This window comes from Penicillium atrosanguineum, assembly GCF_028827265.1.
Source record: "Penicillium atrosanguineum strain IBT 20685 chromosome Unknown utg000001l_segment0_segment0, whole genome shotgun sequence".
Lineage (NCBI taxonomy): Eukaryota > Fungi > Ascomycota > Eurotiomycetes > Eurotiales > Aspergillaceae > Penicillium > Penicillium atrosanguineum.
The window spans coordinates 1755190-1776592 of record NW_026623133.1 but is presented as its reverse complement, the minus strand read 5'-3'; the positions used below and the strand labels follow the sequence as shown (position 1 = coordinate 1776592).

The following is a 21403-nucleotide window of genomic DNA, read 5'->3' as shown; positions in this document are numbered from 1 at the left end:
CAATATAGGCTAAACCCAAAATGGCCTGCTTAGCGAGAGCGCATTCCAATTCGACTCACACACACTTTCAAGAGTGATCGCTACCTTTCGAGTCCAAACCGTCACAATGGCCGCCGAACGCACAAACGTCTCCAACGATCTGATCTGGATGATCACCCGTATGTACCTCTGGAATTTTTTCCCTCAATTTTCGGTTCGTGGCTGACGTTTCGTTATAGGCAACCAGAATGCTTATCTGGTCCGCCGTAACGCCGGTGGTGGCTCCCAGTTCTCCCGGGACCCTCTCAACCTGGTGAACAAGCACTCCTTCAAGGTTCGATCCAACTGTTCGTCATTTGTGCTTCTCCGGGTTGAAGACTGACAGAAATATTTAGTATGCCGGTTACGCCAACACCAAGGTACATATAGTCTTACACCGCGCTTTGCAGGAGACTACCCCCATTGAACTCGCGAAATTCTAATCAGCTTTCCTCAGGCCGTCGGTGTTCAGGCTACTGAGAATGGTGATGTCGCTGTGACCACCAAGAAGCCCAGCAACCCCCAGCAGCCCGGCAAGAACCAGGTCACCGTCACCTACGGCCCCAAGACCGCTACACGCAAGTAAGCAAGACACCGGGTGCTTCAATTGAACCGCGACGGTGAAATAACGGTATTGACCAACGGACGCAACAGGATCTACAAGGGTGTTGCCGACAAGACCGCCCAGAACGGCTACCGTGCCGATCTCCGCGAGGAGGCCGTTGCCCGTGTGAGCGCCATCCGTCGCTCGCAGCAGCCCAAGAAGGATGCCCCCGCCTCCAAGGCCCGTGGTGTCAAGGCCCACCAGGCCGCCGAGAAGGACGAGTAAATATGTTCAGAAGTGATGGCGAACAAGGGTGGACGAACGGCGAATCGGTCGATCTTTGGAATGAATGACCACGTCGTGCTGGATAAAAAGGACGAGGTGTCCATGTAATCTAGCGGTTTTCACTCCGGGACAACCGGATCTTTGGAAGAATGCACTTCTCAAAAGAAACAATCCACAGGACGGAAAAGCTCTCAGCCTGGGGAAGTATAAGAAACGATCTCAATTGCGCCGATAGTCGGGCCGAGAGCTTAAGCCTCGGGTTTGAGACCAAAGTAGAAGCCGGAAAGGTAGCACGGGAAAACAATGATGTCGTTTGCCGTGGAGTCTCTGATGGTATCCCGCCTTTTCCCGACAAGTGGATGGAGGAGAGGGAGGAGAAGACCGGGGGGAGCATAGGCACTAATCACAAGGGACGAAAATGATCGGAGAAACCAGACTGAAAAACACTTACTCCACTCCACATGTCAGGTCGTACTAGTAATACAGTGTACTATGCATGTTCGAGAGTTCTAGAGCTCCATGGGACGAAACAAATCGGGGAATCATAAGTCGTTAACATGGGTTTACCCCCCTTCAGGGCCACTCCGGGGTTGCCCCTCATTGCTTGAGCCCCTCTGTTATTAAAACCTCCCGCTTTCCCTCTTCTCTCCTCTCTTCATCTCTCCTCTCCCCATCCTTTCCACATTACTTTCTACATCATGGTCAAAGCTGGTGGGTATCCTTTAATTAATTATGGTTCATCATGCTAACGGATTCAAGTTGTTCTTGGTGCCTCTGGTGGCATTGGCCAGGTCAGCTCTCTCAACCTACCCCTCCCCCTTCTAAGCTTCAGCTAACGGTTTCCGATAGCCTCTCTCTCTCCTCCTGAAGGCTTGCCCTCTAGTTGACGAGCTCGCCCTGTACGATGTTGTTAACACTCCGGGTGTCGCTGCCGACCTTTCTCACATCTCCTCGGTTGCTGTATGTTCGAATCCTACAGCTCCTTGCCTTGGCCTGCCAGAATGGCTCTGACCAAAATGCAGAAAACCACCGGCTACCTCCCCAAGGATGATGGCCTGAAGCACGCCCTGACTGGTGCCGATATCGTGGTTATCCCGGCCGGCATCCCCCGTTAGTATTTCGTCTACGGCCCTGATTATCATCTGCTAACTGTCCGGTATTCAGGCAAGCCTGGTATGACCCGTGACGACCTTTTCAAAATCAACGCCGGTATCGTACGCGACCTGGCCAAGGGTATTGCCGAGTTCAGCCCCAAGGCTTTCACCCTCGTCATCTCTAACCCTGTCAACTCCACCGTTCCCATTGCCGCCGAGGTCCTCAAGGCCGCCGGCGTTTTTGACCCTAAGCGTTTGTTCGGTGTGACCACCCTGGATGTCGTCCGTGCCGAAACCTTCACCCAGGAGTTCTCCGGCCAGAAGGACCCCTCCAAGGCTACCGTCCCCGTCATCGGTGGCCATTCCGGCGAGACCATCGTCCCCCTCTTCAGCAAGGTCTCTCCTAACTTCCAAATCCCCGCTGACCGATATGATGCTCTCGTTAACCGTGAGTTGGCCCACCACATCCATCATCTGAAGAGAATGTTCCGACTGACACAACGCAGGCGTTCAATTTGGTGGTGATGAGGTCGTCAAGGCCAAGGATGGTGCTGGATCTGCTACTCTGTCTATGGCCTATGCCGGTTTCAGGTAGGGTCGACCCATACTTGCTGCGAGTTTCTGTCACTGACCTATCAAAGATTCGCCGAGTCCGTTATCAAGGCCGCCAAGGGCGAGAAGGGCATCGTCGAGCCCACTTTCGTCTACCTGCCCGGTGTTACTGGCGGCGATGAGATCGCCAAGGCTACCGGCGTTGAATTCTTCTCTACTCCCGTGGAGCTCGGCGTAAGTTTTCTAGCTCAATGCATTGAATCAATGGTGTGAGACGCAAACTGACACTATTCCTACAGCCCAATGGAGCAGAGAGAGCCATTAACATCCTTGGCGGTGTGACCGAAAAGGAGCAGAAGCTCCTCGAGGCTTGTATCAAGGGCCTTAAGGGCAACATTGAGAAGGGCGTCGAGTTCATCAAGAACCCCCCACCAAAGTAATACTTCCCTCTCCCAAAAAAAATTCTTGCCTGGCACATGACACGGGCGAATTCTATCGTGCCACATTTGTACTCGCCGGCTGGAACCCGGTGCATCTGCACGTTGAAACATATGGCCAGAATCTTGCTAATTATGGTTATCCCGGAAAGATAGGCTTTAAGCGTGAGATCATGAGATTATGAACGACGAACAGACATGACAGGGCTTGGTTCTCGGTCGTTGTATTTGGTGGCAGCATAGCATGCAAGATAGTGGAGATCAGGCATGCAAAGAATATCATCAAACTCCGTTCGCACCGGCATGCTTCTTGTAGTCCTGTCTTGTGTAGTCGACCTTTGGAATGAAGGTCCTTTATTCTGCGGGGCCGTATACGCGGTACGGGTACCTGGCCCTCATCTTCAGACCAGCTGGAGAATACTACCGGGGACAGTTGACCTGCGGCAAACCGAGTCCAGGCCGGCCTGGAAATCGTAGTCACACTCTCAGGGTCTGGCCTGGATGGTTTTGATCTGGAAAGTAGCCCCTGGGAGATCCGACGTCTCTGCCTGTACCGTTGTGTTAATGCCTAGGTTCGCTAGAGCACCTCGAATGATACCGCATGGGAACCACAGGTACTGAAGTTCGAGGTATTAGCCATAAGCTCCATGAGGAAGTATATAGAGAGTTGCCTACCGCTTGCGCCATTGATATCGCTTCACTCCGCACCGCCATGCTCATTCTTCCAAATGGGCGAAATGCACTGTCGGTGAGAACGTAGACTCCCTATTGAGTTCCACATCAGTTTCCCTGTCACGCCGAGGCAGCTAAGTTTGAATCTCCAGCTCCGTATCTCGTCGCCGACGTACCCGATGGTTTGTTTTCAAATTGTCCACCTGTTTTCGAAACAAAACTGTCCAAAGATCCTTGCATAGGAATTTGATAACGTCGAGGTTGTCTGTGAATCGAGGCCGATCTCGGGAGAATCTGTCTCGCGAGGTGATGCCGTCAGTAAGCTGGAGCGTTGTCTACGAGGGTTGGCGGCGAACGCAAGGGCATAAAGCATCCTACCTTTCAGCGAGACCCTGTCCTACCCGGTAGCCTAAAGACTCAAGACGAAAGTACGTAGTCTCTCTGACCTCTCCATCTTCTGGTTCGGTTTCGCTTGTCGCCAGCTCCTTAGCGAGGCGCTCGGCCATAGGCACCAGCTCGATGAGCAGGAAGTCAAAGCAGGAAGAGCTTACAGCGCGTGCATCCGGATCGGAAACGCTTAACGCCGCAGACGCATCGAATGACATGGTGGCTGGGTGATGTGAGTTGAGGGGAGGTGTTTGCCAAGGTTTCGGGGGGTTGAAGGCGGGAAGAGAGATCTCCCCCCCCCCACATGTAAACTACGGTTTGAACTACCACGCGATATATCAATGCACCTCGACATCACTCCAATGGCGGGGATTCAATGTTCGGGAACCAGAAATAAAGCGAAAGATAAGGGGTAGGGTCAGAAGCAAAATACAAAATTCTCAAAAGAAGTCCTGTCTGAGGTCACATAAACACATATTCGCTCTGGAATTAACTAATCCGAATGCAATCCAGGAATCAAGGCCACTCCATAAACACCACGGCAAGATGCATGTAAAACACAATTCAAAGAGTAGTATGAGTACACCCTGATCCACGTCGAGATTCAGCCCGACTGGTATGGCGGTGGGTAGGTCCTGCTATGAAGAGGACTGCTAGTGGCCGGCTGGTGAGGATCCCCTCGAACACTAAAGCTTAGGGCTGGCCGCTTCGGCGGGGGCACCGGTGATTCATCTTCTTCTTCATCACTAGCCGTGAGGTCAATGACTTGGGCAGCAGATCGTTTTTTAGACGTTCGAACCGCAGAAGACGGTGTTGATGCCTCCCGGGATTGAGAGTGGGATTGGGCCGGGGTTCGTTCAAGCATAACGCTCGAAGTTATAGGCTCCTGCTTCACAGGATTAATGCCAGGCTCGATAATTTCGATCAAGTCGTCATCATCTGTTGCAGGGGTCACTCCGCCCAGTTTGACTCCATCCGCATCATTGGGACTTGACCATGCCCCATCAGGTTCAATGACGACCTGCTCCACGTCTGACAAAGTTTCACGTAGAATGTCATCAACGTATCTATTAAAATCAGAAAAAGATCAAGACCTGGAAAGCTTGTCGATGTCAAACTTACTGATCAATTTGCAGTGACTCAAAACTGGTTGACTTGGAGCATACTGGGCAGGTCCAGGTTGGGGCCTGCTTTTGCAACTCAAGAAAAGATGATGCATCAAAGCACTGATTATGGGTACAGACTACTGAGCGACAGGGAACCTGGATCCGTAAAGTCGATAAAGGGCATTTGAGAGACATGATACTCGACGTAGCAACAATGTCAGAGTCCTCGGCACGATTTTTCACTGCAACAGAATTCCGTTAGACTGTTGTATCTATCAATGGACAAGAAAATTCGAAAGCCTACTTTCTCGAAGCACCTGCTCCTTGGATATGAGTTTGCGGGATTTCAACTCTGCGACCAGATCATCCACTGGGTGCTGTCTGACAAGATTGGCGAGCGCGAAAAATTTCTGCAGCGAGTATTAGCAAGAACATCCATGGCCGTGATGCTACAACACACAAAGCGCCATAAGTGAGCCAGGTATTAAAGAAACCTACCTTTTGAGTCAACGCATAAGTCATGACGATGTTGTTGGTGTAACCGGGCTTCTTGCGCATGTAGTTCGTTACATCAGCGGGCTGTGTAGTACCTGGTTTATTCTTCAAGCCCCGAAGATTGGCCTTGACTTCATCAAGATTTGCCTTTAACTCCACTTGGTGTGGAAATGCAATGTCGGACTTGGTATATTGTTTGAGGCCAGAGTCTGCTGCACAATACACCATCACCCGAAGATTCGGGTCTGTTTGCAAATCCGCAGCCGTAGACGCAGAGAAATTGACCTTGAGTTCAACGCTATCCCTTGTTTGCTCGCGGACTGACTCATATTAGACGCCATGACTTGACTGAGGGCCCTCTCGGGTGCTTACCTTTACACTCTACAATCGGGGTGAGGTGCGTTACGATCGTAAAGAAAGGACTTTCCTTGAAAGTGAGATGACCTGTGTTATGAATGAGCCCCAGCCAAAGATAATTGGGGTGGGGGACTATGCAAACCGGTATGTGAATGGGGCGACATCGAGGCCCCTAGAGGTGTAGATCGAGCTTGTGGGGGTGCAGGATGAGAAACAGTAGAGCTCTGGAGCGGAAAGCCAGTGTTTGCCTGGAAAGTTGAAGTACCCGGGACAGCTGTGTGGAAGATAAGCCGCCTGAGGGCATCGTAGCGGGCGCCATTTCCCTCCGAAATGGCTAGGCGTTCAAGATCTGTTTCATTGTAAAGGTCAATACCCCTTCGGACAAGACTCCGGAAGAATTGATCGAAATATTGGAGGGAAATATAGGGAAAGCAAGCGGAGAGAGCACAGAATCGGCAGTGGGACGGAAAAGAAGTCAAGAGGGAGGGAACAAACAGTCAATGATGCGAAGCTGTAGGGATATTTTAACTCCGGAAACAGCAAGACCTTCGTTTCGTAAAAGATCTTTCAGCTGTGGATTAGTGAGAGTCTTTATAAGAGCAACGAGATGGGCGATCTCTGAGGATTGGCCGGAGGACGCCATCGTAACGCGGCCACTTCGTGGAAATGCTCAAGAAGAGCACCAGCGACTCAGGCAGAATACGACACAGCCAAGCCAGCAGGGGATCCGTAAAGACGCATCTCAATCCTGCCTCACTTCCTCATCCAAGGCCGAGACTGTCGAGTGTTCCTGAGAGAGTTGAGGCTTGAGGTGCGCGGGCTTCCAGCGGATGACATAAGACAGGGCCTATCGCGATAAAAAAGAAAAAAAAAAACCTCGGGGAAATCGATATCGGTACAATCTCTTTTCCCTCCCCCTCTCATTCTTGACAAAGATCCTCCACCATGGCGAAAAGTATTCGAGCCAGTGTCTCCAAGCGCAACCGGGCTAATCTTCGCAAGAAGATCGCTGGCCCGGCAGTCGACGCTCGAACCGAACGACTCGCCGCCAAACTACAGGAACTTGCCTCGCAGCCCAAGCCTCAAGCCCCCGTGAAGTCGGAAATGGAATTGGGCGCCGGTAAAACCGGTACGTATGCTGCTATCTCTTACTGTCTCCCGATGCAATTTTCCCTTCTGACAACGACCCGCGGTTATAGCCGATCAAACCCAAGGCGACGATAAAGCTACTGCGACCGGTGAAGGTAGGTTCAACTGGCTCTGAGATTTCGCATTCTTGAATCGATCAGTACCCTGACTGCTTATTTCTCTTTCTTTTCTCACAGAGATGGACGTCGATACCAAACTCAAGAGCCAAAAGAAGCCCGCTCGTGTGCAGAAGGGCAATCGAAAGCCTCGCAACTCCATAGTGTTCCAGTCACGCTTCAAGACGAAGAAGGGCCCGAAGAGAAAGTAATTACTGGGATGCGACAATTAATAGACGGGATGGAACGATGCACGGGTGAAAAGAAAAACCATGGCGTTGGGAGTCTGGGCACATATTTCTTGCGAAACCAGTATTGTCTACATATCAATTGCATCACAATCACAAATTTCTATATTGCGAAACTGGACAAAAGTGGCGGGGACAGATAATGAAAAGGCACAAGGAAGGCGGTGTGGTGGCGATAAACACCTTGATAGCTTCTATCAAAGGCCGCGTTCCGCGTCTCCTGCCCGCGTAGAAGTCGCAGGGAGCATCATGGCCATCCTCCAGTGCGGCTGGGCAACCCTGTTCGCCAATCTCTTGTTGCCGGTGGGCATACTCTTCTTTTCCTCCGGATTCTTCCCCTATAAGCCGCTTCTCCCCGGTCTAGCAACTTTCAACGATGTTGAACGAAATGCCGCGTCTCCGGTCTTCGACAAAGTCATCTTTATGGTGGTAGATGCATTACGCAGGTAGGAAATGATATTATGCCTCTTTTGCTACCTTGAACTCCCGCTGAAGAAGGATAAAGCGATTTTGTTTACTCAAACGAATCTGGATTCTTGTTCACTCAAAGGTCGGCCGCATCACCCTTACGCAGAGGGCTACCAACTGACTCCTCAGCAGCTTGATTCGAGCAGGGGCGGCGCTGCCATTTACTGCCCATGCAAGCTCGCCTACGGTGACAATGCCTCGGCTGAAAGCGATGACCACGGGGTCTGTCCCCTCATTCTTGGACGTTATCCTGAACATTGCCGAGTCGGATACTACGTCGAATCTTGCATATCAAGACACATGGCTCGCACAATTGAAAACCAGAGGAGATCGGCTTGTGATGTACGGGGATGATACGTGGCTCAAACTCTTCCCGGGAATGTTTGACCGAGCTGATGGAACGACGAGCTTTTTTGTGTCGGTCAGTGAGATCCTTCGGAATATATGCGAGGCTATTATTGTTGAGACTAAGGGTTTTGTCACAGGATTTCGTGGAGGTTGATCACAATGTGACGCGACACGTGCCCCATGAGCTTGCCCAAAGTGATTGGTCTGCCATGATCATGCATTATCTGGGCTTGGATCATATTGGACATAAATCAGGCCCGAGAAGGTAAGCCACTAGCTTCAACTCTAGCTTCTGAGGATCAATTGACTTTTGAATAGTCCCTTCATGGCATCGAAGCATCAAGAGATGGATGCAGTGGTGAATGAAATATATACAGCCATGCAGCATGAGGCCCATCTCCAGTCGACTCTTCTCGTCTTGTGTGGTGATCATGGCATGAATGATGCTGGAAACCACGGCGGCTCATCTGCCGGTGAAACATCTCCGGCGCTACTGTTCATATCTCCTAAATTGCAAGCCCTGGGGACTCAATCGGAAAGTCCTGTTGAACCATTGGGTGATATGCAGTACTACCAGACGGTCGAGCAAGCAGATATCACTCCAACGCTAGCGGGACTGCTCGGCATGCCCATTCCGTTGAACAGCTTGGGGGTTTTCATCCCAGAGTTTCTCGATATGTGGGATTCTGGTGTGTATTCCTGCCCGGGTATTCCATAGTCAACGTATACAGGTAGACTAACTCCGCTCCAGAGACCCAAAGACTCCAGATTTTGGAACGCAACGCTCAGCAATTACTGAACACGATCAGAACTACGTTTTCCAATTCTGCTTTTGACGACGATTCGCTTGCATCCGGTTGTGCATCCAGTGCAGACTCTGGCATTGAAGGTGCACAGTGCGCCTGGGCACAAGTCCAGCAACTTCGTTCAAGTAACATTGCGGCGGACAAGGAATTTTCGACCATCGGCCCCGCATTAATGCGTTTCTCACGGACCGCGCAGGACGTCATGAGCAGCACTGCTAGTAACTACGATGTTTCCAGACTCTACCTGGGCTTAATGGTAACAGGCATTGCCGTGTTACTGGTTTCGCGGACCGTATTTTATGAATGCGCGCGGTCCGCGCATACGGGAGTGTTCTTGGCATTCATGATTATTGGCTACGGATGCATGATGTTTGCGAGCAGCTACGTCGAAGAAGAGCAGCAGTTTTGGTATTGGATCTGGACCGGGTGGATGTTCTACCTCCACGTTAGATTCGAGTCATCTCAGCCCAGCTCTTCGGGCAACACCCAGTCGCTCCTAGCTCGATTCCCCGCTCTAGCCACTCTTGGACTGGCAATATCCCAAAGAATCATCAGAAGATGGCATCAAACTGGCCAAAAGTTCGCTGCAGAACCAGACATCGCCCGTACATTCTTCCCTGGTCATCCCGCCATCTTTTGGGGCTTGTTGATTCTGACATATGTTGATGCGGGCCGTCATCTATTTGAGAGCCTGCCATTCGCAATCTTGCCTCGTGCAAGCGCCTTGATGATTACAGCGCTTGCCTTCATGTTCAAAGTGAACTTTGTAGCCGCTGATTCGCCTGAACTCCTTGTTAACTCCTTTATATCAAGGGCCATGGAGATATGGCCATACAATTTCTCTTTGGTTTGGCAAGCAAGACTTGTATTTGGTGGTCTAGCTTGTTATGTACTATTGGCATTTGTGATTCGAAAACAGTCAGGGGTCGCGCAAAGTAAGCCTTCACCTGCCTCACCGGAACTGAAGCACAACTAACTTCCATCGCCAGCACCGAAAGCCCTCTTTCACGAATCCCTCAATCTTTTTCTGATGATGCAGTCCAGAGCCACCAACATTCCACTGTTTCTTGCCTTCCGCGTGCAAGCCAAAATCCTTTCTGCGATGAGTCTTGAGGGTATGGAAGTTACCGTGACGACACTGATACTGCAGTACATGACTTTCTTTGCATTTGGAGGCTCGAATGCAATCTCATCGGTAGATCTGTCGAGTGCCTATAACGGCATTGGGAGCTATAACGTGGTTCTGGTGGGCATCCTCACATTTGTGAGTAACTGGGCAGGCCCCATCTGGTGGGCATCCATGAGCAACCTTCTTCACCCGCAACAAATTCCGGGGGTCCACAGTCCTGCTGCGTTGTCGACATTTCACATCGCGGCTACGCTGGTCTCTGTTATGGCCGCTTGTACAGCCCTGAGGGCCCATCTTTTCATTTGGACCGTGTTTTCGCCCAAGTACCTGTATACCATCGCATGGGCGACAGGCAATCATGTTGCGATCAACCTGCTGGGGAGCATTGGTCTCTCATATCTTTAAGCCCAGGAGTGATAATTCTCGAAGCCACAAAAATACAATTTCCAACAATATTTCTTGAGGAGTCTGAACCGTATTGGCACCATGTGTCGTGTAATGTCACATAGAGGACGATCACATCAAACCGCTGAACAAGTCGTCTATGGCATTTTTCTTCCTCTTGCTGGATTTTTTTGTACGCCTCGCGCTAGATGTATCATCGGTCAACTTGGCCACTGCCTTTGAGGCAGGGGCCTTGGTCGGGCCAGAGAGTGCATCGGACCCATCGCGACTAATGCGCTCGCCACGGTCCTCTTTAGCCAATACAACTGGAGTGTCTCTCTTAGTTGTTGGCTGCATTCGAGTAGCCATTTCACGTTCGGTACCAGTGGCCTTGGTAAGCCGTGCTAGAGCGGCAAGTAATACGACGCCAAGTGTGGCGAACTGGTTATCGGCGATCACAGTGGAGAATGCCCTGAGTAGGTCAGTACAATTTCATACAGCGCGGCTTGGAGACGCAATATAGCGAGTCCAAGGAACATGACATACATGTAACATCTCGGACTTAGATGTGAGGCCAGATGCTGCCGACAGGCTGCCGCTTTGGCCGAGTCAGTCGACCCCAGATCCAAGGTGATGCGTTTCAGCGCCGACAGCCATTTCCACCATTTGGCTCTCTGGTGTTGGTTCTTATTACGATGATAGACCAAATTCAGTATTGAATAGACTGCCAGTATTTCCTTGGTGTCCATGATGTGGGAATGAAGAGAAGAAGAACTCGGAGTGAAGGTTTGGCTTGAAGGCCCCACATATTTCTGCTAGCAACTACCATGGTACGTTGTACACCTCCGGTGAGGCTCAAGCGATATCTAAGATCTACCAGAGAATGAAACCCTGTAGCATATATTCAAAGGAGAAATGGAATCTGGATCGCGAGAGTCAGAACAGTATCCTGGCAAGTCGCTAGGGAGCAACTAAAGGTCTAGAGGTTCAACGCCAAGACGTTCTCAAAATTGGCGGTCAAGGCATTTCGTATAGGTATCATCTCGCCTATCAAGTCAGAGAAAATGCGAAAATTTGTTTCATTTAACATCAGATGGTAAAGCCCGTTCTTTAGCCCAAGGGACATGGAGATGGAAATGAGCTGCGAACAAGATGACGAAATAAAGATGGAACTGCCAACCGCCAGTGCTTGAATGGTACCAGGCGATTTTTCTCTTGGAGAGCAGTAAGCGGCCCTGAGGCTCTCGACCGTTCATCAAGTGGAGTTAGTGGTAAGGCATAAGGGGAACACGACGGGGGAAAAGATGGGGCTGCCAAGCGCCAGTGTCTTATGGCATGTAGGCAAAATTAGCTCCGGGAGCAGTCAACAACCCAGGGGATTTCGACCGCTCTCGGAACTACACTGACGGGGCAAGCGAGAAGCGAAGATGCGCCAAGTAAGATGCGATTATTGTGTCGCGATATGTGAAGGGTAGTGATGAAACAATCGCATTTTCATCAAAATCCTCATTTCGCTCATCTCTAACCCGAGCGGGGCTCATCAGGGTTGATGCTGTACCGCTGTAGGGTAGAATGGGCTGGGCGTGTGTCGAAAGCACCTCGGGAGGCACGTATGGGGGATCCATGATCTCGGTCAGGCACAGCACCCTGCACAGCTTCAGCGTCATCCGGGTAGCGATAGTATCGGTTTCCGATTTGAGGATCTACCCGAGGACCGGAGCGATAGAGGCCTGCAAATGTCAGCCCGCAAATTGCCACTAAGACAGCGAGAGATAACTTACCATTTTTCTGGCTACGATCGACACCCTTGGCCAGGATGTAGAAGTTGTTGACCGGCGGAAACGTAGCTTCTTGGCCTACAAAGGGACCATCCATATGGAATAGCTATGGAAGAGTCAGCCTTTGAATCGAATGGGATCATGCGGGAAGATTACCTTGGGGCGATTGTCCAAAGCATTGAGAATCACAGGGCTGTTCCGAAACTTCTCCACGAGCGCATCCTTGCCTTGCACAGCTATTTATTGTGTTCAGTAGGGAGTCATAAGAGGGTGCCAGAGTGGTGTGTCGACGAACTTGCATAGGACATTTCAGCAATCTTGTCGTGATGGATATGGAATCCAGGCCTGGGAATCTAGGGTTAGCGCGATGTCCTTTCAGAGATGAGCCATCTAGTACGTACCAGTTACGGCCATCGCGGGCATCGATAAACTATAGAACGGTCAACATCCAGAGTCAATAAGTCTAAGACATAGAGAAGCCAACCGAATGAACATCCTTGGTCTAATATTGGTCAGTGGGTTTCTCCCCTGGAAAGTGACAGGATCAACACTTACCGAGGCAAAGTTGACGAAGGCATAACCGACGCTGGAAGAAGAGAGTTCATCAACATATATATACTGTTCTCCAAGAACCAATGCCGCTACTAGCTACTCACTTCTGGTTGTGTTCGAAATCTGAGATGCAATGTTCAAGTATTAGCCGTACAATCAAGGCGAGTCCGGAGTCATCAATGCTTACCCATTCGCAAATACATAAAATTGTAGCGGTGAAGGCTGGTAGTATCAAGAATCCTCTTCAATTCCATCTTATGGATTTATCAGCACCTCAGATTTCATTCGTATAGGAACTACCACTCTACCCAAGTCATAGGGGCCGGAATATTCCGCAGCATGATCTTTTTCAGTGGAAACAAGTCAGTCTTCGTGAGTGTTATTTGAGCGCCAACTGCCTTTTGTGCACCCACCGTGGTACGAGCGTCTTCGTAATGAATTTGACCAGAGTTAATTGCATGGATGTGTGCCAGGCCTCGATCGGGGACAGGGATCGGTGAACTATCAGGATCACCACCTGGTGATAGGTATGCTCGCCGCTGTGGCGGAGTTCCGGGCTGCGAGAGTATCTCACGTCGATTCTTGCCAGTCGAAGCCCAGTGACGAGGGGCCTGGTTTTCTGATTCGGGATAATATGGGATTACTTCCATAATGAAATCCTGTAGTATGCTGATTAGTATATTGAAAAATGCAGAACGATAAAGGAGAAGTATGGATAATTACCCCAGTTCTGATCGAGTTGAGAACTCGGACTGCATTCGTCGCCTTGTGGTTATTAAAAAAACGGGCGATCAGTTCATGCACAGTTAGGCGAGCTCCGCGCGAGGGGTGTCCGAAATGGATTTCCTGGATAGAGTGCACGTCCCCAATGAGATCGATTATCGGTTTCACCTTGTTCACGACATTTGCGGGATTCACGTTAGAGCGGCTCCCGCAATAGAGGGTGACCAAGACGGAGTCGTCGAAGTTTTGAGGCATTGGGAGTAGGATCCGCGTCTCTCGGTTAAAATCTTCCAAAGTGATGGGAATGACCTCCCAGCCGTAATACTCGGATTCAGCCATGGTAACGAAGCACTTTGCCTCACGAATATCCAAGAATCCAACCCAGAAGCGACCTTTGGTGTTAAGGTCAATGGTCTGAGGCCCGATCATGGTTGGATAGTTCTGAGTCTCGGTCAGTCTGGCACTTCATGTTAACAGCAAGACACGTACTTTCTTCGGAAGCTGCTTGAGCAGGTCCAAGCATTCAATATCAGTAGATACATTCTGAACCAGGAATCTGCGGCCATGTGCTCGCGAAGCCGAAGCCCTTCCAACGGTGCGAAGTTGGACCGGCGAGTAGTTAGGGCTCATCAGGTTCCCCTGGCGGTCAGAACTAGCGCATGCACCCGACAGGGCGCCATAGTTTATATCCGACGATGTTCGATAAGTGGAACGGCTCGAGAAGCCCGAAACAGTCATAGAGTCGATGGCTGCACTGTCAGATTGTAGAGCCTGCTGTTCTGCCTGAGTGACCTGGCTGAATCCTCTGAATGGATCCCTGGAAACGGTCAGCTGGTGAACAAAGCCCCACGGTAAGTTGTAATACCTGGTCCGGTAGTCAAGAGCACGAGATGTCAAGGGGCTTGAGTCGGGTAGATAGCCTAGGTCCTCCGGGAATGGGGAAAAGGTAGCCAGCTGGGCGCTAGGCGAGTTAAGATGTCCAGAGCCAGAAGAGGGAAATATGCCCCCAGATTGGGCGTGGGACATGGTCAGTATTGGGTCGAGGTGAAAGTATGGTTGATTATTCTTTGCAAGTACGCGAAATGTGGGTGAGAACGGACAGAACGAAGAGCGAAAGAACCGGGCGAGTCCAATCGCGAAGACAAGATCAAAAGCAAGGGCGGAAGAGTGGGAGGCGAAGGGTGCAAGGCAAAGCCAGATGCAAAGTAGACAGAGGGAGATGGGGGATTATTTATAGCGGCCGGAGGCACTACATTTCCGAGTGTCATTGCAGTATTCATCTATGGATGCCGGGACTCAGCATTCATTTTCATTTCGTATACGAGCGAGTCGCGACAATATTCGCGCCGGGCAAACGGAGACGATTGGAAAGCAAGTATCGAGAAATGGTCAATGAGGCAATTGTTGCCTTCGACATGCACAGGAAACAGCGCAGCTGCGAAAGACATTGACCTTTGTAATTCTGTGAACCAGGAGGGTAATACACAATAGCAACGTGACTGTATAGCTTAAAGAGTCGCGCAGCCTGCCGAAGGTAGGTTTTTCGTAGCGAGGTGTTTGACACTTGAGAATTTATTCATTAAATTTCAGAACTACAATATCCTCTCACAGAGCAGGATAGGCAAGTGGAGTAGGATACAGATCAGCTGTAATTGAGAAAGTTATGGCACAATGGTATATATTGTATGGGTTCCTTCAATGACTCAGCTTCAGACTGCAGATTTCGAGTAGATCAAGGAGATCAAGGAGAGGTAAGGAACAATGATTGCAGGAGGAAGGAAAGAAGGAACGAAGAGAGTCGCATAAAATGTAGTTCCAGTTTGACATGGTCCGTGCGCCACACTAGTCCTCTTCAGGTTTCTCCAGGAATCCCGCAACACCGCGTCAGTCTTCAAGCTCGTCTGCTACTTAAGCTTGTCATGCCCTCAATGGCCCCTATGACAGAGCCTCACGTGCTAAACCAGGTGTGAAAGATTCGAGGAGCCCCCTCCCCCCTAAGACTTTACTGACTCCCGCCAGATCATTATCTCGCCCTCCGACACCGACTACCTAGATCAGCTCATCCCGTCCATTCGCGAATATAGTATTGGCAATCGCACACCGCAGTTGCTGCAGTCCCTTTCCAGATTTGCATCCGATAAAGAAGCCGAGATTGAAAGCATCTGTAACGCCAATCACCAGGGATTCGTCTCGTCCGTCAACTCCCTACTTCGAATCCGGGAAGGGACAGTTAGCTTGACAGCCGAGATCTTGGACCTCAACCAATCTATCCAGACAAGTACTGAACGGCTTGCCGAGCAGAAGAAGGCGCTGGTGGAGTCTCGTGGTCACCGACAGAATATAGACGAGACATCGCGCGCCATTCAAGACTGCCTGGAGGTGTTGCGCCTGGCCAATCAAGTCCATGACTTGCTGGCGAAGAAGAATCACTATGCCGCGCTGCGTGCATTGGAGGAGTTACAAAATGTTCACCTGAAGGGCGTCACCCAATATAAGATCGCTGTGATGATTCAGCGCTCGGTGCCGGCCACCCAACGTGCCATCGCAGAGGCAGTCATGTCGGATCTCAACACCTGGCTGTATCGCATCCGAGAGATGTCACAGTATCTTGGGGAGATTGCGCTCTTCCATACCGATCAGCGGAAGTCACGATTGAAGCAAAGGGCGGAGAAGGTCCCGTACCTCGAACACTTCAACCTCAACTCTGCAATTGAACTCGTGGCGGACGAAGACGAAGAGTACGATCTTCTACATAACGAAGACCTCCAAGTGGACTTCACGCCGCTGTTTGAATGCTTGCATATTCATCAGTCTCTAGGGCACATGGACAAATTCAGGATCGAGTACGCCAACACCCGTCGCCGGCAGAAGGACCTCTTACTTCCATCTTCTATTACTCTCATTGACGAAGACGGTGCAAGCTTGCATAATTTGCTTGAAGAAATGGCGGGGTTTGCGATTGTCGAACGGGCAACTATGAAACGGGTCCCGGATCTGAGATCATCGCTTGATGTACGGTCGATTGCCTTTCCTTTCAACCCACCCCAGTCTGCGGAGGACTTGCCTGACTTGAATTCTAGATTGACGAACTCTGGGACTCCATGTGCCAGGCCGCTGTTAGCGTGATATTCAAAGCATTGCACGAAGTGGATAACGCCGAGAGCATCCTGAAGATCAAAAATTTGATTGCTTTGTTCATGCAGACAATGAATGTATGTTGATCCCATCTATGAACACATGATACCAAAATAACTGATTCGTGGGGCAGACGTGGAATTTTCCGGTCCGTGTGTTTGATGACTTCCTACTGAAGCTATTCGGAAAATACGCAGAGCTCTTGAAGAGAAGATTTAGCGATGATTTCCAAGAGGTATTGTCTTCCACAGCACATCTGGGGGTTTCAAATCAAACTAATACCTTTAGATCGTTTCAACGGATGATTACATGCCCATGCCAATACAGACCTTGGAAGAGTATGAAAAGGTACTTAACGTGAGCTGGTACAGCCCTGAAAAGCCGCACGAGGAACAAGTGTACGTCCTATGCCATTGTGTTTCATGCGGCTCCTACTCCTACTGACCGAGAAAAAATAAGCTTCCCCTGCATATTGCCATTCTCGAGGATGTATCCGCTGTGTTGTATCGATATTCGAAATTTCTTAAACCAGTTCTATTTCTTTGCGAACGACGACTTCTCGCACCCTAATGTGATTGATGATACATTAAAGGATGTGGGTGTACTGCCATGCCCGCTGTTGTCACTCGCATTGCTAACTCAATAGGCATTGGATGATCTTCTTTCACGGAAAGTATGCGACACACTGGTTGAGCGACTATCCTCACAATACTTGGGCCAAATTGTGCAGATACTTATTAACTTGGAACATTTTGAGCTGGCCTGTCGAGAGCTCGAGTTGCTCCTGGCGGCTGCGAGGTCGCAAAATTCCACAGGAACCTCGATTGCGCTTAAGGCTACTGAAAAATTCCGCAATAACAAGAAAGCTGCGGAGAAACGCATTTTCGAAGTCGTCAACTCCAAGATTGACGATCTCATTGAGACTGCAGAGTACGAATGGATGGCACTCAGCCCTCCCACCGAGCCTAGCAATTACATGCAGACCCTGACTCGGTTCCTGTCAAACATTATGAACTCTACTTTGCTTGGGCTCCCAACCGAAATCAAAGAGTTGATCTATTTTGATGCCCTCAGTCACGCCGCAAACATGATCTTAGTAAGTCTCGCATGCTTTAGCCTCCTATGTCTGATGAGAGAACCAGCTAAATAATCATTCAGGCTCAACCGCTCGCACCGGAAGTAAAGAGCATCAACCCTCATGGAGTGACTGCACTGGCAAAGGATGTGGAATATCTAGCGCAATTCGTGGATAGTTTGAATGTCCCTATTCTGCGCGAAAACCTTGATGAGTTACAACAAACGGTCCAACTCATGCAGGCCGATAATGCGGATGAATTCTACGATATCTCCACCCGGAACAAGAAATATGGCCGTGTTGATGCCATGCAGGGTCCATTACTGCTTGAAAAGTATAAAGCTTCAAGTTCAACTAGTCTTGGACTTTTGCTAACTTGATCCCAGGCTCACTCGCACAGTCCAAGTACCCACTAAAGTTGATAAGTTTGCGACATTATCCTCACGATTCAAGAAAACTTAGTCCCTGTGGACCTATGAGCCTTTCCGCCGATGGAAAGATTCACTGGAGTAGATTATCAAGTGTCCTTGGAACCTAGGTACAGAAGTACATTTGTAAATCCTATCTTACCCAGAAAGAATTACGAAGATAATCAACGTCGGCAGAGAATTCAACAAACAGAGGAAAATATTCTCAATGGTATCAGCTTTGCCTCGGTCTTGCTGAGTAAACCATCATTGGTAAAAAAGGAAGAAAAGAGACAGGAACTAGATGAACTAAGAGTCCCTTCATTCGCCATAAACACGCGGAATTTCGTAAAGCACCCAAAAAAAAGACCAACTGTACTTGTGAAAATTCCTCACTGCCCAAGGTTAGATTCCAGGATCGTCCGTCAAACGAGCAGTGTAGCTTACCTGCTGAGGGGGAAGGTGCGGATAAGCATACATCCCCTCGAACATTTGGGATGGAGGCTGGCCATATGAGGCTGTCGGGTCTGATTGAACCGCCCCTGGGTACATAGCTGGCTGGGGACGGTATTCCTGGTCCTGTGGGAGACCATGCTGTCCAAGGGAGCCATAATCCGCAGGACCCATGTGTGGTTGAACTCCATGTTGGGTAGGCATTTGGCCAGGCGTAGCGGAAGGTCCAGGGACCGTTCCAGCGGCCTGGCTTGATCGCTTAGCATGGGATGTCGCTTCTTCGCGGGGAACGATATCGATCAGGAAGTCGAACATGTCTGACTTTGAAAGAGCTGCAGCAATGTCAGAGCGCTGCAGGGTACGGCGCTTGTTATCTTCAGCATGGATCCATGCGCGCATCGTCAGCTCGGTGATGAAAATATCGCAACCCTTTGCAAACAGGATCGGGGCCTCTGCGGAAATCATCTTGACCTCCGGGTCGGCTTTCATCACTTTCTTGATCCGGGCAAGCGGCAACTGATGAATCTTATAATCGTGATTGTCCGATTCCAGATGGTTGATAACGTGCTGCCAGTAGGTCGTCAGGATATCGCGGGCCGTGCCTTGCAGACCTTGGTTTACCTAGGTATAGGTTAGTGGAAACTTGCATATGAAAGGATGCGCTGGAAACGTACATTGGCCCAGGTACCAGTGTACAATTCAGCAACAGGGGCATATCCTTGGGCAGAGAGCTGAAACGATCACTGGCAGTTAGCTCTCGTTCCGCCAAATATCTCATGCGATCACCAGTAGATTCGGAGAGTGGTCGGATCATCGATTCCGCATACCGTTGCGCTTGCACCTGCGAATATGTCAATGAAAGCTTCAGATGAAAATGCGACAGCGGAACCCGTGAATCGACACGCGCCCGACAGTTGCGCTATGATTTGGCCGCTGCGTGATGATCTTATCACAGTGCGAGGGGCGGGGACGAAGGGTTGTAATTTACCATAGTGGCCACCATTCCTGATATCATACACAGGCTGCTGCTGCCGGCCTTGTTGACCGGTTCCTTGAGGAGCTGGCTCCATGACGAATGGGTATCGCGTGAGATGTTGAGATAGAAGTCGGATTAGGCTCGGTGCGACACGGGTGCGACGCGACCGAAGATCGGGCACAAGGGGGAGGGGTTGGACCGCAAAGACTGGATCGAGCTGGAGTTGGGAGGAAGCGCGTCGGAGCGTGCCAAGCGTTGGAGGTGCCTCAAAGCTGTCCAACGTTTCCGGCCAAACCCCTCGAATGCCGCCTTTTGCCGGGCCTGATTTGGGGGTGTTTCCTCCCCGCTCTACATGGAATTATGAATTATAGGTGGATTTAGAACTAGCTTGATGTGATTCATGAATTTATCAATTACATCCGATCTCAGGGCCTCCGGGCCTCTCCCACCTGCGGAAGTTATCGTTACAATGCGGAAGTTCGTATGTGGGGCGACCGCAGTTGAAATACTTCCTCACTAGGAATGGGGAAGCCGAAGAGCGACACGATAGGTACAGGTACTTGGTTTTCCTCGTGAACTTGACGCGATGGGAAGTACCCGGTACCTCTCAATACCGCCGTCACGTGTCGTAAACCTGCCGAGTCTCCGACAAGTTATTCCGCTCCGAGAAAGCAACAACGGAAAAAAAAACCTATAAATCCGCACTCATCCAGTTCCTTTCGATTTCTCAATACCTTCCCCCCTGACCCGCAGGGATGGTTGATTTAGTTCATACTGGACCTAGTGTTCAACCGCAGGATGAGGTAGACCTCACAGACGACCAGATTCAACAGCTTCTGCTGGAGGCGGAAGGACGCCTGCGCGGTCCTGTAGTCTCGAACTCCCAGGATCTCGACGCTGCTTCTCTAAGGTATGTGACATCAATATACTTTAGTCTATACCATTACTCACGTCTGCTTTGCTTAGAATTCCTAAATTGTCCTCGGGGACTGCTTTGGAGCCATATGTTCGACAAGGCGACGAGATTGCCACTGTCGATTCGGCCCAACTCATCGACCCAAAGCAAAAGGTGCTATCGAATTCAATCCGCCCTCTTGATGTGAATAACCCCAAAAAAGTGAGTGTCTTTGGTTTGAATCTTCTTATCCTTTTTTTTTTTGCCGTGAGGAAAATTTTTCCCAACGCATAGCGCTTGATGCGGCGTAATCAGTCCGTCTTGGCCTGTGCTGCACCAGTGAGAGCTTTTATTTTTCATAGTTACTCTGAGCATATATCATCATCACCATTGTTCTTTGGCTGTCCATGGTTGCGAACTTGACCCGCTGACATGTCGAAACCTTTTAGGAGAAACCCACCGCTGGACCGGACTGGTTTAATCTTCCCAAGACAGAGTTGACTACTGAACTCAAGAGAGATCTGCAGCTGATTCGAATGCGTTCTGTGCTGGATCCTAAGAGGCACTATAAGAAGGAAAATGGCAAAGCCAAGCCGCCAGACTTCTCTCAGGTGGGAACAATCATCCAAGGCCCGACAGAGTTCTTCAGTGGCCGCATTGCAAAGAAGGATCGCAAGAAAACCTTTGTGGAAGAGACGATGGCACTGGAACGGGAGACGAGACGCTTCGAATCCAAGTACCGTGACATCCAAAGCACGAAGCAGAGTGGGAAAAAGGCATTCTACAATAACCTACGATCAAAGCGGAACCGAAAAATGAAGTGAACACGCGGTTG

General features: G+C 50.1%; 10 protein-coding genes across 10 annotated transcripts; 5 read left to right on the top strand and 5 right to left on the bottom strand.

Moving 5' to 3' along the window:
* Positions 1 to 106: 106 nt before the first annotated feature.
* N7443_000686 (uncharacterized protein) lies at positions 107 to 847 on the top strand (the record flags this gene model as incomplete). Its single annotated transcript, XM_056880742.1, has 5 exons — positions 107 to 158; positions 219 to 313; positions 375 to 398; positions 476 to 600; positions 673 to 847. 5 exons carry the CDS (start codon positions 107 to 109, stop codon positions 845 to 847), a joined length of 471 nt encoding a protein of 156 aa, XP_056745980.1.
* Positions 848 to 1545: 698 nt separating this feature from the next.
* Positions 1546 to 2933, top strand: N7443_000685 (malate dehydrogenase; the record flags this gene model as incomplete). Its single annotated transcript, XM_056880741.1, has 8 exons — positions 1546 to 1558; positions 1607 to 1638; positions 1697 to 1807; positions 1870 to 1957; positions 2012 to 2389; positions 2448 to 2532; positions 2583 to 2727; positions 2793 to 2933. The coding sequence occupies 8 exons, from the start codon at positions 1546 to 1548 to the stop codon at positions 2931 to 2933; spliced, it is 993 nt and encodes a 330-aa protein (XP_056745979.1).
* Positions 2934 to 3415: 482 nt separating this feature from the next.
* On the bottom strand, positions 3416 to 4207 carry N7443_000684 (trafficking protein particle complex subunit; the record flags this gene model as incomplete). Its single annotated transcript, XM_056880740.1, has 4 exons — positions 3416 to 3547; positions 3606 to 3695; positions 3779 to 3937; positions 4004 to 4207. 4 exons carry the CDS (start codon positions 4205 to 4207, stop codon positions 3416 to 3418), a joined length of 585 nt encoding a protein of 194 aa, XP_056745978.1.
* Positions 4208 to 4593: 386 nt separating this feature from the next.
* Positions 4594 to 6590, bottom strand: N7443_000683 (purine nucleoside phosphorylase; the record flags this gene model as incomplete). Its single annotated transcript, XM_056880739.1, has 7 exons — positions 4594 to 5056; positions 5112 to 5337; positions 5400 to 5505; positions 5594 to 5910; positions 5963 to 6034; positions 6090 to 6296; positions 6443 to 6590. The coding sequence occupies 7 exons, from the start codon at positions 6588 to 6590 to the stop codon at positions 4594 to 4596; spliced, it is 1539 nt and encodes a 512-aa protein (XP_056745977.1).
* Positions 6591 to 6892: 302 nt separating this feature from the next.
* Positions 6893 to 10595, top strand: N7443_000682 (Aminoacyl-tRNA synthetase class Ic; the record flags this gene model as incomplete). Its single annotated transcript, XM_056880738.1, has 9 exons — positions 6893 to 7076; positions 7147 to 7191; positions 7273 to 7399; positions 7631 to 7885; positions 8040 to 8328; positions 8393 to 8520; positions 8574 to 8944; positions 9007 to 9996; positions 10051 to 10595. 9 exons carry the CDS (start codon positions 6893 to 6895, stop codon positions 10593 to 10595), a joined length of 2934 nt encoding a protein of 977 aa, XP_056745976.1.
* A 111-nt stretch (positions 10596 to 10706) lies between these two features.
* N7443_000681 (uncharacterized protein) lies at positions 10707 to 11323 on the bottom strand (the record flags this gene model as incomplete). The annotated part of the gene is made up of 2 exons (XM_056880737.1): positions 10707 to 11046; positions 11121 to 11323. 2 exons carry the CDS (start codon positions 11321 to 11323, stop codon positions 10707 to 10709), a joined length of 543 nt encoding a protein of 180 aa, XP_056745975.1.
* Positions 11324 to 12095: 772 nt separating this feature from the next.
* Positions 12096 to 14653, bottom strand: N7443_000680 (putative meiosis protein MEI2; the record flags this gene model as incomplete). The annotated part of the gene is made up of 13 exons (XM_056880736.1): positions 12096 to 12304; positions 12356 to 12458; positions 12509 to 12588; positions 12648 to 12697; positions 12754 to 12782; positions 12837 to 12854; positions 12908 to 12938; positions 13009 to 13027; positions 13092 to 13158; positions 13213 to 13563; positions 13628 to 14068; positions 14117 to 14444; positions 14493 to 14653. The coding sequence occupies 13 exons, from the start codon at positions 14651 to 14653 to the stop codon at positions 12096 to 12098; spliced, it is 1887 nt and encodes a 628-aa protein (XP_056745974.1).
* An 893-nt stretch (positions 14654 to 15546) lies between these two features.
* N7443_000679 (Rab GTPase-binding exocyst subunit SEC15) lies at positions 15547 to 18299 on the top strand (the record flags this gene model as incomplete). Its single annotated transcript, XM_056880735.1, has 9 exons — positions 15547 to 15591; positions 15647 to 16639; positions 16708 to 16839; positions 16896 to 16997; positions 17051 to 17160; positions 17222 to 17357; positions 17409 to 17858; positions 17921 to 18171; positions 18224 to 18299. 9 exons carry the CDS (start codon positions 15547 to 15549, stop codon positions 18297 to 18299), a joined length of 2295 nt encoding a protein of 764 aa, XP_056745973.1.
* Positions 18300 to 18649: 350 nt separating this feature from the next.
* Positions 18650 to 19767, bottom strand: hapE (CCAAT-binding factor complex subunit HapE; the record flags this gene model as incomplete). The annotated part of the gene is made up of 3 exons (XM_056880734.1): positions 18650 to 19318; positions 19372 to 19428; positions 19525 to 19767. The coding sequence occupies 3 exons, from the start codon at positions 19765 to 19767 to the stop codon at positions 18650 to 18652; spliced, it is 969 nt and encodes a 322-aa protein (XP_056745972.1).
* Positions 19768 to 20428: 661 nt separating this feature from the next.
* N7443_000677 (Fcf2 domain-containing protein) lies at positions 20429 to 21392 on the top strand (the record flags this gene model as incomplete). The annotated part of the gene is made up of 3 exons (XM_056880733.1): positions 20429 to 20583; positions 20640 to 20790; positions 21018 to 21392. The coding sequence occupies 3 exons, from the start codon at positions 20429 to 20431 to the stop codon at positions 21390 to 21392; spliced, it is 681 nt and encodes a 226-aa protein (XP_056745971.1).
* Between the last annotated feature and the right edge of the window lie 11 nt (positions 21393 to 21403).